This window comes from Pelodiscus sinensis, chromosome 17, assembly GCF_049634645.1.
Source record: "Pelodiscus sinensis isolate JC-2024 chromosome 17, ASM4963464v1, whole genome shotgun sequence".
Lineage (NCBI taxonomy): Eukaryota > Metazoa > Chordata > Testudines > Trionychidae > Pelodiscus > Pelodiscus sinensis.
Genome location: NC_134727.1, coordinates 38,089,356 through 38,107,833, shown reverse-complemented (window position 1 = coordinate 38,107,833; position 18,478 = coordinate 38,089,356). Strand labels below are relative to the sequence as shown.

The following is an 18,478-nucleotide window of genomic DNA, read 5'->3' as shown; positions in this document are numbered from 1 at the left end:
TCCTAATATCCAACCCAGACCTCCCCCACGGCAACTTGAGCCCATTGCTCCTTGTTCTGCCCCACTGAGAACAGCCTCTCGCCAGCCTCTTTGGACCCCCCTTCAGGTAGCTGCAGGCTGCATCAAATCCCCCCTCACTCCTCTCTTCTGCAGACTAAACAAGCCCAAATCCCCCAGCCTCTCCTCGTAGGTCCTGTGCTCCAGCCCCCGAATCATTTTGGTCGCCCTCCGCTGGACCCTCTCCAGTGCGTCCACGTTGGAGAGCATGAGGGTTTCTCAAAAATCGGGTGTGATGCCGAAAAGTTTGAGAACCACTGATCTAAGGCGAAACCTGGGGGCCCAGAGCCCCAGGTTACGGGGGGACACCGAGGTGCAATAGTCAAGTGCCTGGCTCAAGGGAGTCTCTGGCCGAGCAGGGACCTGAGTCAGCCACCAGCCCTGCCCTTCTGGTGTGGGGAGTGCCAAGCCCACAGAAGCCCCGACACCCGGGCCGTGGCAGGAGCCGGCTCCCGAGGCGACGCTGGCCGAGTACCCCAGTGCCACGTTCTGAGCCGACTGCAGCCCCCCGGTCGGCTCAGAGCTTCGCCCACGGCAATGAGACCCCTCCCCTCCGCAGCCCCCGGGGCAGCACTTACATCTGCCGCTTGATGTAGTCCTTGAGCAGCTCCTGGTCCACGCTGTACAGCTCCGTGCTGCTGACGTTATCGAAGTAGTAGGTGATGTTGCTGGCGTACTTCTGGGTGCGCGAGCCCTCCGAGCTGTCGAACTTCCGGTAGCCGTACTGGTAGTCGAAGTGCGCTGAGAGAGCAGGACAAAGGCCGGGCTGTGATCCTCCGGGGTGCTGCTCTGTGGCAACCCAGGCCCTGCCGCCGCTCAAACAGCGGAGCACGGGGAGCTCACGATATCCCAGCAAAGGGCACAACCGCCCCGGGCGGCTCACAGCAGCGCTGGACCGCCACGAGGGAGACCTGCATTGGGACCGCGGAGGGGGCCGTTCCGACGGGATTCCTGCCCTGGGGCAATTCCCAAGGCCCTGAATGTGTTCAAAGCCTCGCACACAGAGCCAGGGCTGGCCCTTGCTGGCCAGACACGCCGCCAGCTTCCTCCTTAGAGCGGGCGCCCATCACCCCGGAGGCCTCTCCCCAGGACGGACACACGGCAGAGGACTGAAGCCAGAACTCATGCGCATCTCTGACTGCTTCCCTCCCCGCGTGGAGGGATGGAAAGAGGTGGGGCGAAAATCAGGCACCCCCAGAGTTGTGGGGGAAAAGGTGCTTGTCAATAGTAAGACAAGTTCAGCCAGACACTATCTGCTTTGGGCTGTGTCCACACAAAAGAACCCCAAGGGGGCGCTCTACAAAGACCGGGAGCAGCTGCAACGCTGCCACGCCGGCCCCGCATCACAGGGCAGCTGCAACGCTGCCACGCCGGCCCCGCCACACAGGGCAGCTCGCCACCTTTTCCTTTCACACCGTGGCTTCCGCACTCCCTGCCCCACAGGCCTCCTGTGGCTCTGGAGCCCCCCAGAGCAGCTGTCTCCCCACTCCCCCCCAAAGAGCCCCTCCCTAGGAGCAGCTAGTCTGTCTTGCTCTCCGCAGTGACCCCCCTGTACTGGGAGGGGCTGGCGGCTCTGCGGGGACCTGTCCCTCTCCAGGCCTGAGGACACGGGCAGGAGCCTGAGCACCCAGCACTTAGGCTGATCCTCAAAGCGCCGCTGCCAGGCGTCGACGGGGGCGGCTGATCCGGCACGGGCCTGGCTTTCGCCGGTACCAGGTTCGAGTCCCTACTCTGCCAGGCTTCCAGTGGGACCGTGGGTCAGTCTCTCTCCCTGGGCCGCAGCCCCCTCTCACGAAGGGGGCCACGTGGGCGTTAGGGGGATGCCCGCCCTGCTCGAAGACCTGGTCCCCCCAGCCCAAGAGTCCTCCTCAGCCAACGCCCAAGTGTGAGCCCACGGACCCCCGGCGCTGGAGCCATTTCTGCAGTGGGGTGCGGAAAGCTACTGACCCCAACTGTGAGCCCTGCAGAGAGTGGAAACCCCTTTGAGCCAGGGGCTGCAGCACCCCCAGGCCCAGCCCCCCGCAGGACGCTGCCGCCCCCAGAGCACGGGCACCACGTCCCTCTGGGTGTGCAGGGCCGTCTGTGGCCAGCCCGTGCCAAAGGGGCTGCTGATCGCCTGACCCCGCTGGCTTCCCACGCGACCGGGGACGGGATGGTCTCGCTGGGCCCGCACGGTCGGCCTGGGCTGCGCCCTTTCGCCTGCCCCCAACTCTTGCAGCCAGGGGCGCGGCAGGGCCAGGGCCGCGAGGGACCCCAAATCCGCCCCTCTCCCCGGCTCACACTGGCAGCAGCGGCTCCAGGCCCCTTCCGAACACGCAGCCCCCTGCCCCCCTCTCGCAGGGTTGTACGTACAGCGCGTGCCCCCTCGGCCTCGGCCCCGGCCCCGGCCTCGACCCCGGCCCCTGCCCCGGAAGGCCCCTCGCACGGCTCCGCCCTCGCTCTTGACGCTGGAGGTCTCGTCGTGATCCGGCCAGCTCCGCTCGTGCTTGTTGTCCGGGTGCCAGCCTGCAGGGAGGAAACGGGACGGGAGGTCAAAGCGCCCCCTGCTGGCTCTGACGGGGGGGGGGGGGGGGTTGCACCGCGCCGCCCAAGGGCGCCTCCCCCAGGCCGACGCTCTGCCTGCCGGCAGGGACCCCGGCCCTGGAAGGAGTCTAGCCAGGGTGGCAGCTATGGCTTCTGTTCAACGAGCCCCGGGGCAATTCCTGCCCCTCGCACGCGCGCCGGCCAGACGGCCTACCCCCGGGCAGGCAGGGAGCGGCCCCCGGGCGCTGAGCCGGGGGGGGGGGGGGGGGGGAAGAGCTACCGCCCGACCCTGCCGCCAGCCCCGCACACCCACCTTTCAACTCGCCGCGGCCGGTGGGCGGGTGCCGGTGCTGCTCGTTCTGCCGGTTGTTCCGAGAGGCCGTCTTGTCCCGGGGCACCTCCGCCTTCATGTCGATTTGCAGAGGGACCCACTTGTGCTTGTTGCCTGCAGGGGGCGGGGAGGGGGGCATGATCGGGGCATGAGCCGCTTCCCAAAGAAGAACGAGTATTCGCCTCCCTGCACCAGCAGGCAGGGACCGAACGCAGCTGCCTCCACCCCCGGCCACAGGCTCCTGCTGGCCCACGGCCCAGAGGCTGCCAAGCCACAGAGCACAGGGCCGAGCGTGGCTCCCCTCTGGGCCATCCCGGCTGCTCCCTTCCCCCGGCTCCGGAGCTCAGGGCCAGGCTAACCCCCGGGGCTGGGTTTGTGGAGGCTGTGGCCCCAACGCCCGTCAGGGAGCTCGGGCCCCACGAGGAGACGCCAAGACCGTTCTCGACCCCGCTCACAGACGGACTTGGTGCCACGTCCTGGCAGCTCCACCCCCCACCCCCTGAAGTCAGCTCCTGGGGGCAAGGACAACGGCAGCTCCCCCTGCCCAGTCCCCTGCGGAGCCGGGGAAGACGAACTCCAGAGGCAGGTTGTGTGTCCCCAGAATGCAGGAAGGTGTAAAAAAAGCACCGACCCCCAGGAGACCTGCGTACGCCCCTCCCCCCTCACGGGGACAGTCCCTGCAGCAGCCGCCGACCGAGGGCTGCTCTGTGCCGGGGCGGACGGGGGCACAGCTCCCCCGAGACACACAGCTGGGGGGAGCAAGCCCCCTGCAGAGCAACCTGGCTTCTCTCGGGACGGTGGATTCACCCCTCCCATGGGGCAGACCCCACCTGTGGGCCCTGCCGAGGGCCACCGCAGCGCAGCCACGCAAGTGCCCACGTGCCCAGACCCTCTGCTACCCCGGCCACTGGCGACGGGACAGGCCAGGGCAGACGCGGCCGTGCCCAGACCTGCAGGGGGGCCCCTCTCGGCCCCAGGGACAAACCCTCCCGCCCTGTCCCTTCTCCTCTGGCATCCCGGCCCCCCTCTCCCCGGAGGTCAGCGGGGCTGGGCTAGTCTGGACCAAGCAGGGTTGCTCAGAGCAGACGCCCCGCGAGCCCGTGACGCAGGCGGATCTCGGGCTGGCAGGTGCCGGACGGTTCAGGGCTTCGCCGGCCGGAAGCCAAAGCCCCGGAGGCAGGAGACGGACGCCCCCGCTGGATTTCAGAGGCAGCCCCGAGGAGCAGGCTCCCGCCGCCCCGGGGGGCCAGAGCCAACGGGACAGCCAGGGCAGCCTGCCACCAAAGATCACGACCTCCCGGGACCCCCCCCCCCCGTCTCACCTTTCTTCTTCTGGGCCAGCTTCTGGCCGTCCTCGTCCCCGTTCTTCTCCTCCCCGGACTCGTCCGACTTGGCGCGCAGGTTCTCCTTGCCCTCGCTCCCGTCCCCCTTCTCCTGCTCCTTCATGTCCTTCTTGGGGGGCAGCTTCCGCAGGGGCGGGGCCTTGGGCGGCTGCTGGGGACACGCGCCAGGCAGGTGAGGCAAAGGCCGGGGGGCTCCAGACCTCGGCAGGGGCAGCCGATCTAGCCCCACAGCAGGGAAGCTGGAAGGAGGGCTGCTAGTCCGGGGGGCGGGGGGGAGGGAAGAGACACCCTCCCCCCGGCCCCATCTGGTCCTGGTGGAGTGGCCCAACTAGCAAGGACTTGAGGACCGGTCGGCACAAGCTCCGTCGTCACCCCCCCGCCGCCCCGTGCAGCATGGTACGGACACGAGTCCAGCCCCGCCCCGCCCCAGGGAGGGACCAGAGGGATGCTCAGAGCCGCCCGGTGCATCGAGATGCTGGGTCTCCCCGCTGGGATGGGGCAGGCCGGGGAGCAATGGGGACGGGCAGCAGCTCGTGCCCGGCCGGGAAGCCAGCGCTGCAAGGAAGGAGTCCAAAAATAGCAGGGCTTTGCTGCTCAGCCCGGAGCTCTCTGCTTTCACCTGGGAAACTTGACCCCTGCCACCCGGGCGCCGGCTTCTTGCGCGCCCCTGCCCCACTGGGCGCAGCCGGCGTTCAGAACGGGCGCCCGGGCCCAGAATAGCCGCGCCGCGCCCGGGCACCCCGCCGGCGGGGAATCCCTAAAAGGAAATCCTCGCACCCGGGGCCACGGCGCGCTATTCCTGGCCAGCGCTGGCCCCGAGAGGCCAGCGAGACAGCCGGAGAGGCAGGGCCCACAGGGCCGTCCCCTCAGCTCCAGCTCTGACCCACACGCCACCGCTAAGCCGTGCCCAGAGGGGCTCTGCCATGGACTGTGCTCGGCAGCATGAACGGGGGGCGGGGAACGGCCAGCCGGGGGCTGCTCCTGTGCACGAGGAGAGCGTGAGCCTTCCTGGTACCCGGGCAGCTCCCGGGGCAGGACGAAGGGAGCTCTGGCCAGGCCCGCAGAGCCGCTCTCTGTGCCGACACCCCGCGGGGGGGCTGCTTAAGGCCGGCCTGAAAGGGCGATTTTAACCAGCACGGGGTCTCTGGCTTCACACCCGGATCACGTGCTCGTGGCCTGCCGAGGCCCCAGCCTCTGCTTCCGAGCGTGGCGGGCAGGGGGCCGTACAAAGGCAACGGCTCCACCTCCCGAGTTCACGAGAGACGACCCCGGTGCAGAGCCGGGAGAGGGAGGAACTCCAGGCTGGGAGGGGGGCTGCCGTGGAGATGCCGCCTCCCCCGTGCCTCGGGGAGCGGCACGTTGCGGGACTGGCGCCAGGCCAGCCGCGCACGCCGGCGATGGGCTCCGTACCCCCTGGCTCGAGCAGGCTGCGGGAGCCGGGGCCGTTCCGAGCCACGGGGAGGCCGGGCTCCAAGCGGATTCACCCCGCCAGGCCCAAGGGCCACGCTAACAGCCACGCGTCTCCACCGGAGGCAGCTCCAAGAGCTTCCAACCCACGCGAGCAGCGGGCAGGCCGCACGGAACGCGCCTCCCCGGCCGCTCACACCGGGACGGCAGCTGTGCGGAGCCTCATTTCCAGAAGGGGGAAGCCGAGCCAAATCTCAAATCCGAGCCGGTCAAAGCGACCTCTGGCCCAAGCTAGGCAGCACCCTGTCCCCCCCTCCCGCCCCTGCTGGGTTGAGCGCACAGTTCGGACACATCCTCCCCCTGCCCTTCCGAGCCAAACACTGACGCCTCTGGAGCCGGACGGCGCAGCCATCGAGCAAGGAGGGGAACAGGCCGGGCAGATTCGACAGGTCGTTTTTAAGAGACGTCTCCCTTCGCACCGGTGCAGGGACCCGCTCGACACATCCAGCTAACGCTGCGCCCTCGGGGAGAGGCTGAGCGCAGCCTCAGCCCGCGGTGCTCGGTCAATTTCAGGGCCCCGCCACGCGCCCCGCGGGTCACAGGGAACGGCCAATCCCGGGCCGATTTCACGCTGCCGCTGGGTGAGCAGCTGAGACCGGCACTGGGTAAAAGGTCTTTATAAGACACATTAACCGAGAGACCATGGCTGCTCCTTTCCAGTAACCAGAGGGCGCTTCCGACTCAGGAATCCACCAGCAGGAGCCGACTGGAGACAGACTCTCCCAGGCAGGGTGCAGACACATCACCTTGCGAGGAATCTAAGCAACAGCCGGTGACCTGCCTGTGGACAGCAGGGGCCCTGCAAGTCCTCTGGCCCCTGGAAGGCTGTCAAGACCAGCGAACCAGAGAGACTGAGGGGACCCATGAAAGGGGAGCAGAGCACAGAGATGTGGAAGGGGGTGGGCAGCCCAGGGAAGAGGAGCAGCAGCTGAAGGCTAACGGGGCAGGTGGTAGAAAGCAGTACGGAGAGTAAACGAGCGAGCAAGAGGAAAACCGGCCCCGAGAAGGGCGCAGGGAAACAGGCCGACCTTGTCATGATTATGAGGGTTAGCCAGCAGCCTGGGGATTAAGGGGTTAACTACACCTAGCCAGGTGGAGTGGCCAATAGGAATGTAGGTGGGACTTTTCAAACTGGGACAAAGGAATTTGGGTTTTTTTCTTTTCTCCCTTTGGTCTCTCTGAGAGTTCTCTGCAGCTACAGAGAGGGACAAGCATGTCTCTCTCTCTCTCTCTCTCTCTCCAAGGCACCATTCTTCATTTTCTGTAAGTAGGGTAAAGTTTAGGTAGTTTCGTTAGGTTTTATTGTGTTATGGATTGGGTCTGGGATCTGAGATCTGGCACTGCTTAAAAGATGGTTTGGCTTTTCTTTGTAACTAAGTTCTAGGCCCATGGAGTTTCTCCATGAGTATATTTTGTTACCTTCCTCTCCAGTCATTATACTTGCAACCAGAATATTGTTGTAATAATAAAAGTTCTTTCTTTTCTTTTATTAACCTGGCAGTGGTTAATGGTGTGCCCTGATTTTTGTCTTAGGGGGAAGATTTCCCAAAGGATCTTTCCCCTGGTTTCTTTAGCAACATTTGGGTGGTGGCAGCGGAAGTTTTATTCCCAAGATCTAGGTTTTTAAGATCTTGGGGGAAGTTTTATACCAAAGCCTGGTAGATAAGGCTTTGGGGTACACTTGCTGGCCCCCACTTCTGCATTTATCATGCCAGAGTGGGGAAGGAGCCATGACAGACCTGTCTGGAGGGAAAGCAAAGCGAAGGAAAGCAACTCGCACCCTCCCCTGTTAAAGGCGTTCGAATCTGCGGCACCGAGAAGTCCAGGTAAGACCCACACCCACAGGGCACAGCTGTGCGCGGCTAGCGTCCCAGGGAGCAGCCGCCTGGCTTTTCCCACCGCGGCGGGTAGGACCACGACGGGGCTGGCCGGCAACTCTCCCAGACCCTGATCCAACCGTCTGCGCTGTCATCGGTCACAGGCACTGGGGCGGGACGAAGGGGACTGCAGCTGGCAGAGCATTTCGGAGAGAAGCCCGCGGAGGAAAAGCCCACAGGGAACCGGTCCAGAGCTCTCTGCCTTCAGACCCACGTGGGGCCCCCCTCGTTGGCCAGGGAAAGCGCCCAAGTCGCTGCACGGGACAGCGGTGGGTTCCCAGCGCCGGGCTGCTTACCTGCACGCTCTTGTGGGCTATTTCTCCAGGGGTCGGCCAGTTCGTGGCATCACCGAAGTCGCCGACCTTCATTCAAGCACAAAACAGAGAGCGGGTCAGTGCAGCGAGCTCAAGCCCTGGCTCGGAACGGCTGCCCCCTCCCCTGCCAGAGCACACGGCCCCAGCTGGGGACCGGACCGGCCGCCCCTCTCCCCAGATGCTTCAGAGAAAGCGACAAGAAACATCTCCGGTGGAGCAACAGGCCCGAGGGGGAGACTGCTGCCTACACAGCATCGCGGAGCTGGAAGAGACCTCACCGAGTCCAGCCCCCCCCCCGGATCAGAGCGGGCTTCGTGCCCTGAAGCCTTGGGGCTTCCGATTCTTAGAATCCCGTCTCAGAACCGTGGCTCGTGCTGATCCACAGAATCCCTCTTCAAACCCTATTTCGCTTGATCTCGACCTCCTGGGCAGCGAGCTGCAAGGGCCACGTAGCCGCGCCCTGGCCGAGGCTTTGACAGGCGCTGCCTTGGGGGCGGAGAATGGCCCCTTATTCTTGCAAGCCAGACTCACGCCGGGCAGGCCGCGGTGCCTTCCTGCTTCCCGCTGGTGGAGGAGCCTGCGCCGGCTACCAGCCCTGCGCCTCCCAGCTCCGACACCCGCTCAGAGCTACGAGGGCGAGGTCCGAGCCCGGCCCGACGGCTCACCCAGACGAGCCATGCAGCAAACACAGCCAGCCGCTTCCCACGCTGCTCTTTGCACCCTCGCTACCGTGGGCCTGCCCGACCGCCTGGCCATCTCGTTACCAGGCTCCAAATCCCCTGGATTTCTGCAGTCGGCTGCCTGGAACGCCTCCCTTGCTCGGTGCCGCCCGGCGGGGTCAGACCACAGCGGCCAGGCTCCGGGGTTTCCTGCTCCCCCTTGCCCGGGGCTCGGAAGGGCGCGGGGGCTGGCCGTGCTGTTCATCCGGCTGGGCACCGCGGGAAGTCCTGCCACCTGGCGGCAGAGGACCCCGGGCGCGCGCCCAGGAACAGCACAACAGCCATCAAGCGCCGCCAGCTCCTCGTGCCAGCAGCAGCCCAGAGCACTGTGCTCAGCGGAGGGAAGGAGCAGGCATCTGGTTTCAATCCCGCCCCCCGAGAGCCGGCAGCACGGCCACTCTCCGCCACCCTTCACGCGCCTTCCCTGGCCGGGGAAGCCTCTGGCTTCGTAGGCCAGCTCCCCAGCGTACTGGCGAGTCTGCAAGCCGGGCGCTGGGAGAACAAGAGGGGCCGGGCGGGGACAAACGGGAGGGACACTCAGGCAGGGAAAGCAGCTGGAAGAGCACGCTCTGGGCAAGCGCCGCAGCTCGCCGAGGATCAGCAGCCAGAGGGGAGCGCGGGACCCCGGAGCACTCAGCGAAGAGGCACACGACACCTCGGGCAACGGTCTGATGCTCTCCAGCAGAGGACTTGGATTGTTTAAAAACCAGAGTCAGAACACCATGAACGGCCAGGCTGGGTCAGACCAAAGGCCCATCCGGCCCAGGGTCCTGCCTGCCGACAGCGGCCAGCACCAGCTGCCCCAGAGGGAGGGACCAGGGAGCCATCCAGAGATCCTTCCCCCGGCGCCCATTCCCAGCCCCAGACCAACAGAGGCCAGGGACACCAGCCGCCGACGGACCCAACCTCCATGAATCTCTCTGGCTCTTTTCTGAACCCTGTTCAAGTCCCCGGGCTGCACGCGGCGCCGGAAAGCGGCAGCGCCCCGCGCAGCCCGGATCAGCCGGGGATCCACGCGGCGCCGGAAAGCGGCAGCGCCCCGCGCAGCCCGGATCAGCCGGGGATCCACGCGGCGCCGGAAAGCGGCAGCGCCCCGCGCAGTCCGGATCAGCCGGGGCTCCACGCGGCGCCGGAAAGCGGCAGCGCCCCGCGCAGCCCGGATCAGCCGGGGATCCACGCGGCGCCGGAAAGCGGCAGCGCCCCGCGCAGCCCGGATCAGCCGGGGATCCACGCGGCGCCGGAAAGCGGCAGCGCCCCGCGCAGCCCGGATCAGCCGGGGATCCACGCGGCGCTTTCGCCGGGCTGCTGCTACACCTGGAAGGCGGCGCCGCCCGACCGACCCATCCAATAGTCCCTGCAAAATGCGTCAACTCTTTCATTACTCGTTTAGTCGATATTTTACATCCTTACCCGTAACTGCAGGGTGCCCAGGGGAGTCGTCGTCCCTGGCTGCCAGGGAGTGCAAACGTGCCCTGGTCAGACCCCCCAGCCTGCTCCCCGGGGGCTTAACAAAACACTGCGCCATCTGGCACAGGAGGTACTGCGGCCTAGTGGACAGAGCAGCCATCTGGGAGTCAGGAGACCTGGGTTCTAGTCCTAGCTCTGTCACTGAGCTGCCACGTGATCCAGGGCAAGTCTCGTCCTCCCTAATGACTTGCCTGCCCTGTTTAAGACTATTTGCTCTGGGGAGCAGGGACTGCGGTTCCCTACTAGGGAGGTAAGAGCGCAGCCATGTAAACAGGTAACCAACAACATGGCCCCACACAGCTCCCAATTTGCCTCCTGGGGAGCTGCCCCTGCACTAAAACGATGAGGGGTTTGGAACGGGTCCCATATGAGGAGATTAAAGAGAGCAGGACTTTTCAGCTTGGAAAAGAGGAGACTGAGGGGGGATATGATAGAGAGCTATAAAATCATGAGTGGTGTGGAGAAAGTGAATAAGGAAAAGTTATTTACTTGTTCCCATAATAGAAGAACTAGGGGCCACCAAATGAAATTAATGGGCAACACGTTTCAACAAACCAAAGGAAGTTCTTCTTCACTCAGCGCACAGTCAATCTGTGGAACTCCTTGCCAGAGGATGTGGTGAAGGCTAGGACTAGAACAGGGTTTAAAAGAGAACTAGATAAATTCATGGAGGTTAAGTCCATTAATGGAGGTTTAAGTCTGGAGCCTCTGTCTGCCAGAGGGGGGAGATGGATGGCAGGAGAGAGATCGCGTGATCATTCCCTGTTCGATTCACTCCCACTGGGGCACCTGGCATTGGTCTGACCGACCTAGTATGGCCGTTCTTATGTCCTCTGTATCTGAGGCAGCAGGGCAGGACAGCAGCCAGCCCCCTGGAGCAGGGCGGCACCAGTTCCCGGGGAGCTGGCTGCCACTCCACGTGTAACTAACATTTTCAGCCTGTTACACGGTCGATCAATGACACATCCGTACAGACACAGCACACTGGGCCTCTAAGCGGTCCTGCAGCGCGAGCCAGATTCACCCCGCTCCCAGCAAGAGGCAAACGTACCTTGCTTCCTTTCCGCTGCCTGGGGTTTGCCGCCTTCACCACTTTGGCTGGAGTGGTCTGTTCTGTGAAAGGAGAAACCGAGGCATTAATACCCGAATGCCACGGGGGGCTAGAGCATTCACCCAACGGGCAGGAGAGAGAGGAGGTCACATGGCCAAGTTCCTGACCCGCCGGGGCCAGAGTCCCTCCCCCGATCTGCTCAAGGGCCCCCTTTTCCCCACCGTGCCCGGAGGGAAGTCGCCAGTCTCAGAGCTATGTGGGTAGGTCTGCACGCCCCCTTCCATACACACGCCAGTCAGCCAGCCAGGGTTGGGTCCAAGCCCTGGCACCGTGCAACCTGGGAGCAGGTCTAGGTGCCGAGCCGAGTCCGCACAGCGCAGGACGACGTGTTAGTCGAGCTGAGACCAACCCCAGCCCCGGGATACCGGCTACCAATCCAGCACAGACGGGCACTCCGCCCCGGCACTAGGAACAGATCGCGGCCCGGCCTTCGCGCATGGCACAGACCTGCCGCGCACAGCCGTACCCAGAAGCAACCGCCCCCCGGGAGAGGAGGAGATGCCAGGAGGAAGTGGAATCAAGGGGACAGGTTGGATGGATCGGTCCCCTCTGCCATCGCCTAAAACAAGCCAGCTCCCTCCCCGGAGAGTCCCCCAGGCCCCTCCCTCTGCAGGCAGGGCAGAAAGACCCAAACCTCCACAGAGACTGGTGTATCCGGGAGGGACCCCCAACTCCACCCGGCCGTTACGGTCCCAGTAGCTCCCCCCCACACTGCAATCCCGCGCCCTGAATTCAGTGAGACTCTCCACAACCCATGTGGCCCACTAATGTCACAGCTAGGCCCTCAGGGCCCCGCAGCACCCTCAGCAGGACAGCACTAGGAGAGGCACGCTCCCTCTTCCCCAGCTAGCAGGAGGGAGGCTAAAGGAACAAGCACAGGGGGCCAGGTCCTCATTTCCATCTGCGAGGAGGGAACACGGCTCCCTGGCCGGGCGGAGGTGGCAGAAGCACGGTGTGGAGAGGAGGAGGGAGGGGAGGGGCGGCTTTGAGAAGGGCTGCGCTCCGGCCGTGAGCCTCAAGCTCCCTGCTCTATGAAGATCTAGCTGGAGAGAGCGTCCGGCACGGCCCCATCGCCAATCGCCATCTCCGGACAAAGGGATCGAGGACACGTTCGCCATGCCAGAGGGGAGATGAGAGCCCCCCCCCCCACACACACACACACACAGAAGGCAGAGGGAGCATGACCCAGCCAGCTGATGCATGGCCTGGTTACCGACATAGGCACGCGACCGCCAGGGAGCCATGATGGGGAGGAACTGAGGCAGCCGAAGCCAGCCTGGCGGGCCCGATGCGGTGGCAGGAGAGGGCGTTAAACAACGTGCAGCCGCTTGCCATGGCTGGGTCGCAAAGATCTCAAGGGGTTTTTTAAACCAACGTGCAGGGAGACCTGCCAGCGAGGCCCGTCCCGCCCACGGCGCATGCCGGACCGACCCCCCCCCCCGGGTTAGGGATGTGGAGGTTTCACCAGGTAACCGGTGGGGGCTGGTGCAGCTCCCCTTCCGCCATGGGCAGCTCAACCCCACAGGCCCTGCCCTGGCCTCCAGAGCGGCTGCTGCCCACGAGTTCCAGACGCCCATCCATGATGGGGTGGGGGGAGGGTAGGGTGCCGCCCCCCATAATTGGTGAACCCGTTACACGGGATTTTACATCCCTAGCCTGGATGTGTCTGCACTAACCCAAGCTCCCTTTGTACTGGGCCCACGGGGCGGCTCTGGTGCCCGTGGACGCAGGGTGCCAGGGAGCGTTGGCACCACGTCACCGAAGGCTCGGGCTGGCCACTCCTGGCTGATTCCTGGGAGCACAAAGGCTGCTGAGCGGGTCCCGGCACCACCCGTAAGTAGCTCCTGTTACCCGTCTGCACCGGCCTGTCAGAGCCACGCACCAATTCCAACGTAGACCAGGGCCTGAATCCCGCGGCCCTGTCGGCGCATTTATCCCACACCCGGCCCAGGACCACGCGCCACACTGGACCGTGTCCAGCGCCGCTACTCGCCGGCATGCACAGGGACGGAGAGAAAACCAGCCCAGCCAACGTGCGGGGGACACAGTCCCCGCCACGCCGGCCCTGCAGAAAGCCACCCGGCCCAAACGGGTACGCTGCAGGCACTGATAGGGCAGCTCGCACCCTGAGGAGAGGGCGGGGTCCCCTTCAGCTAGAAGCCTGCTCCAAATGCAAAGTCACCGGAGTGCACCATTTGCTGGGCTCAAACAGCCTGGACTCCAGTGCTGCACCGAGCTCCAAGGCGCAGCTCCGTGGAGGGACACCGGCAACGCCCACCTGGATTACCACGGGCCTGCTTAGTATTACTGGCCCGGCCAGGGCCAGAACGCAGCCTGGGGCCAGCGCGCTAGGCGCTGTACAAACACTGCCCCGAGAAGGTCCCCACCCCGCACTGCCGAAAGACACAGGGTGGGAAGGGCCTGAGGAAAAAAAAAAAAAAAAAAAAGTGATTTTTGCTCCAGACCAAGTCAGAGACGGGGTGAGGGACACACAGGCTCAAGTCACAGCCCACGGCTCTCTCCACCACCCCGCCCTCGCTCGTGGGGAATTCCCAGGCACGGCCCTGCTGCTTCTGGGCCTGGCTGTTTCCTGGCAGGACATTTCAGTGGGGGGAGAGAATGCGACCCCTGCTTCGGCTTTCCGGAATGGCTTGAGCACAGCGTCCGAGGCGGGGGAGTCCCCGCGGGCTGTCAGGACCTTTCGACTCTGAGTGCTACTGCAGCCGCTGGAAGGGACACCAGGGACACCCCGCTCCCCAGAGGAGCTAGCCTTTGCAACCGGCTTTGGAGATCCATCGCGCGGCAGAGTGAGGCCCGGCAACCGCGGGTAAAAACAACCACCGTGTAGAATCCTGCCGGCGACACTGCGCAGCGTTTGGCCCGTGGATGGGGGGGGGGGGGTGCTGCCGACCACCACCCCACCCGGGAATCTCAGCCACCAGCCCAGAGCCGGGCCAGCAGGCCCCAGGTGGAGTTTAATCGTAAAGGGAGCTGGAGAAGCATCAAGCGCAGTAGTTACCCGGTGACACGTTCACAGCCCCGCTTACCGCCGGCTTGGGGAAATCACCACGGGGCTTAGCCAGCCCGACTTCGCCTTCCACAAGCGGCCGACAACGGCTTGACTCAATCCACAGAGCTGGCCAGACCCTGGCGCCGCAGCACTGGCTGTGCAGGTGACGGCCTGCTCAGCGGCTTGCAAGGAGCCGCCTGGCAGACAGGGCGGAAGAGGCCGTAACCCCCACGGCGTCTGCTGGGCCCGGGCGTTTCAAAAGCACCTAAGATAGCTGGTGCTCTTTGCCCGCTGAAATCCAACGGGAGTTGGGCCCCCCGCACTCCCAACTCCCTTTGGCTCCTTGCAAAAGGCCAGCACTTGAAGGGTCTAACAAGATTTCTAATGCAGATATTTGGACAGGGACCTCACCCCCGTCATCCCCCCGGCCTTCGGGGACCACTTACTCATGTTCCGCGCGGTGCCTGGGGGCAGGCACGAGGAGTCTACAGGGCTCGGCTCCCCCTCCCCACAATCATCCAGCTACTCCGGCAGCTCCCAGGGCAGGGACGTGCCGCTGCAGCAGCGAGGTTGGCCCAGCCGTAGGCGGTCGGCCATTCTAGCAGCCTGCCAAGGCCGGCCCAAGGAAGGAGCTAGAGAGAGTTCATCTCTCGGCCAAACCGGAACACAACTGAACTGGAGAAAAGCGCCACTTCTGCATCCCCAGGGGCCTTCCCCCGTGAATACTGCAGGCCTGCTGCAAACAAGGGAGAGGCAAGTGCGCCTTGAGGAATCCTTTGTACAGGGAAGCGTTTCGGCACCTTGCCTGTACAACACGATCTAGCAAACTGCTGGGACGGGGTGTTTCAAAGAGTGCTCTCTCTAGACCGCTTATTCCTGCACTATCTATTCAGAGGGTGGTGCAAGAATTCCTGAGCAGCAGCTACCAGAGGCAGGACAGCAGACTAGAGACTTGCCATGTTGGATCAGACCAATTTGCACTCACTCAAGAGTCGCCCTGGCTAGGCGACTCAGGCAGCAGCTGCTTGATGGAGCAAGTGGGGGTGCGGCGCTCGTGCTCTTTTAGGTATATCCCGAATCAGCCTGTTTAATTCCTGGTGGTTTTGTATGTTTGTGGCGCTCTTTTACTCCAACACCCACAGGACACTTTGGAGAAAGGAGGTCTGTGTTAAGTCAAAAGCAACTTCTCTCTCGCCCTTCATCTCTGCAACCAAGGGAATTGGCAGCAGGACCCAGACAGGTACACTAAGACTCCCGCAAAAACAAGGAAGAACAGATCCCCCACACAGGATATTTCTACAAAGCAAGTAAAATCATTTTTCAGAGTCTTTAATCAGCTTTATACAGTCTAAAAGCAAAACCAGCCAGAGGCCCATGGTGTGTCACACTCTTTCAGCACGTCAAGTGAGAATTAGAAACCATCCTTTAGCTTAAGCCAAATGTGCCCCACTTACAGCCACCTGTGCAAACCCTTAGTCCAGACACAACGCCACCGTTATCTGTCCCAGTGCAATGCAGCTTCGTTGCGTGGGAAACACAAACTGTGGCTTGGCCCATCTCCACTAGCAGACTGCACCAGTGTGGACACAGTCTGAAATCCCCAGAAAACGAGGTGGGACAGTCCCAAAGGATGAAGCTGCCACAGGCACTGCACAGTTACAGAAGTGTGGTGCCTAACCCACCGTCTACAATTGGCCCCTGCACCAGGTAGGGAATGCAATGCCAATTTTTAAAGAAGGCTCCAGAGGTGATCCTGGCAATTACGGCTGGTACACCTAACTTCAGTATCAGGCAGGGATGTAAAGAGGTAACCAGCTAACTAGTACCTGGCCCAGTCAGAGCAGCCTCCGTCCACGGAGCGCTGCCAGCCGGTTAACCAGATCATTTACACAGTTTTAAAATGTTAAAAACAAGTGTAACATCCCCAGGACCAGCTGAAATGCTAGTAAAGAGCAGAACTATCAGACACACAGATTAACACCATTTGTTGGAGAGGGGAAGAGGAAGAGTCAACATGGTTAGTGTAACGGGAAATCATAGAATACGAGGGCTGGAAGGGGCCTCGAGAGGTCATCGAGTCCAGTCCCCTGCCTCACCAAGCCACTAGACCTCTGAGAGGGTCAAAAAGCGGAGGAGGGTGAACCACAGGGTACAGGCCTTTGTTGAGAGATCACTCACCAAAAACCTCTTAAGCACAGTGGACAGCCCTGGAATAAGAGGAAAGATCCTCTCAGAGATCAGAAGCCGAAGCACAGGGTAGGCACCGATAGTCAGTGTTCAGAATGGAAAGAGGGTAAATAATGGAGACGCCCAAGGATCAGTACTAGGACAAATGCTTTTTAAACACATCTGGAAACGGAGGCCAACAGCGAGACTGCCAAGTTTGCAAATGGCACAAACATTCCAGGTAGTTGAGACCAAAGCTGACTGCAAAAAATTACAAAGGGATCTAAAAAAACTGGGTGCCGGGGCAGCAAGACGGCAAGTGGAATTCAATGCTGAGAAACACACGGTAACGCACGCTGGAAAACACAACCCCAACTACTCCTACAAAAGAGATCTTGGTGCCGCAGGATACTTCTTTGAAAACATCTGCTCTGTGTGCAGCAGCTGTCAAAAGATAACACTGTTCAGAAACGGATAGATAAGAGAACACACCACTTTACCACTATATAAACCCATGGTACGCCCACTGGAAGTAGTACAGAGAAGAGCACCAAAAATAGTGAGAGGTATGGAACAGGAGAGGAGATGTCTAAGCTGCACAATCCCACTCTTGTTAAAGAGCGGACTAAATGGGATATGGATGAGGTCTATAGTATCATGACTGGTGTGTAGAAGATGCACAAGGCCGTGTAACTTACCCCTTCACACAATACACAAACTTGAGGTCACTTAAGGAAGTTAGGAGTCAGCAAGTTTAACACAAGATAGGAAGCATTTCTTTACACGATGCAGAATCAACTGGTGGAACTCACTGCCGAGGGATATTGTGAAGGCCAGAAATGTACAGTGAGGGTCGAAAAAGAACTAGATAAGTTAATGGAAAAGGATGAATCCATCAACGGCTATTAGCCAAAACAACCAGAAATGCAACCCCATCTTACGGGTGTCCCTAAACCCGACTGCCAGACGCTGGGACTGGACGGATCACTCGTTAAATCCCCCGTTCTGCTCGTTCGCTCTGGGGCCCCTGGCACTAGCCCGTCAAAAGACAGGACTCCGGACTCGATGGCCCACTGCTACGACCCACTCTGGCTGTTCTTGTGCACATGCAGGCTAGGGATGGGAATGTTTCACTAGTTAACTGCTTAAACTTACCCTTAACGGGTGAGGGTTAAGGTTAACTGGTGGGGGCTGGAGGGAGGGGACACCACAGACGGGGGCTGCTCCGAGCGCTCATCCTGAGCTGCAGAAAGACTCATTCCCACCAGCCAGGGACTTGGCTGGAAGTGTGGCTCTGTTGGGAGGGGATTAAGTGCCAGCTCCCACCAGGCTGTCCTCCCTTTCTGCCTGATCTCTGCCCAGGGCCGCCAGCGCGGTGTGGCTGCAAACAGCTTTCCCCAAGCCATGGGGGTGTGCAGTGGGAAGGCTCCCTCCCAAATGCAACACACATTTTCCTTCTGAGAAAGGGAAGCAGCAACATGCCGGGACACGCGAGGCGGGCGCTGCGGCTGCTCCCCAGCGATGGGTTTCCCCTTCGGATGGACATACGTAGGCAGGCAGAAAAACTTGGGAGACACAAGACGGGCTCAGGAGAAGATCCCCGGGTAGCCCCCAGGATCCAGAGCATACGTGGACCACGGACGCAGGCTTCCCGCGGCTTATCCCAAAGCGATCGCTTCGAGAATTCCTTGCCCGACCTTCTCGAGGGCGAGGACACTGGACACGATGCACATCTGGTCTGATCCAGTCTGGCATGCGCAAGGTAACTTTAAAGGAGATGCGGGCACAGGGACATTAGCAGGAAGGGGGAAGCGGATCGTCTGGGCCAGTTTCCAAAGGCGAGGCAGTGCATTGTGGGGCTGCAGGGCTGGTTAAGTCGGAGCCGAGCACACGGCCTTGTCCTAACCCACACCGCGGAACAGCCTCACCAAGGCTTGGCCGACACCTGTTCGGCAGCGGCGAGACAGGCTGCAGGCACGGAAAGCCAACGTGCCGCAACTTGGAGAGCAGACGGACCCATCGCAAGTCCTGCCACAGGGAGCTGCTGGCACCTCTCTACAACGTACAATTTAAAATCGGGGGTCGGGAGCCAT

The 18,478-nt window shown here is 62.3% G+C and overlaps 1 protein-coding gene across 2 annotated transcripts in view; it reads right to left on the bottom strand.

Annotated features, from left to right (window-relative positions):
* The window catches only part of LARP1 (La ribonucleoprotein 1, translational regulator), a 71,555-nt gene that overhangs the window by 15,124 nt on the left and 37,953 nt on the right, over positions 1 to 18,478 (bottom strand). The window contains exons 2-7 of one of the 2 annotated variants that reach the window (XM_075900602.1): positions 11,150 to 11,211; positions 7,895 to 7,960; positions 4,234 to 4,405; positions 2,894 to 3,025; positions 2,410 to 2,562; positions 636 to 798 (exon numbers count right to left, since the gene is read on the bottom strand). In XM_075900602.1, coding sequence (XP_075756717.1) covers positions 636 to 798; positions 2,410 to 2,562; positions 2,894 to 3,025; positions 4,234 to 4,405; positions 7,895 to 7,960; positions 11,150 to 11,211 — 748 coding nt within the window. The remainder of the gene's footprint in view (positions 1 to 635; positions 799 to 2,409; positions 2,563 to 2,893; positions 3,026 to 4,233; positions 4,406 to 7,894; positions 7,961 to 11,149; positions 11,212 to 18,478) is intronic. The other variant, XM_075900603.1, reaches the window with a different exon arrangement.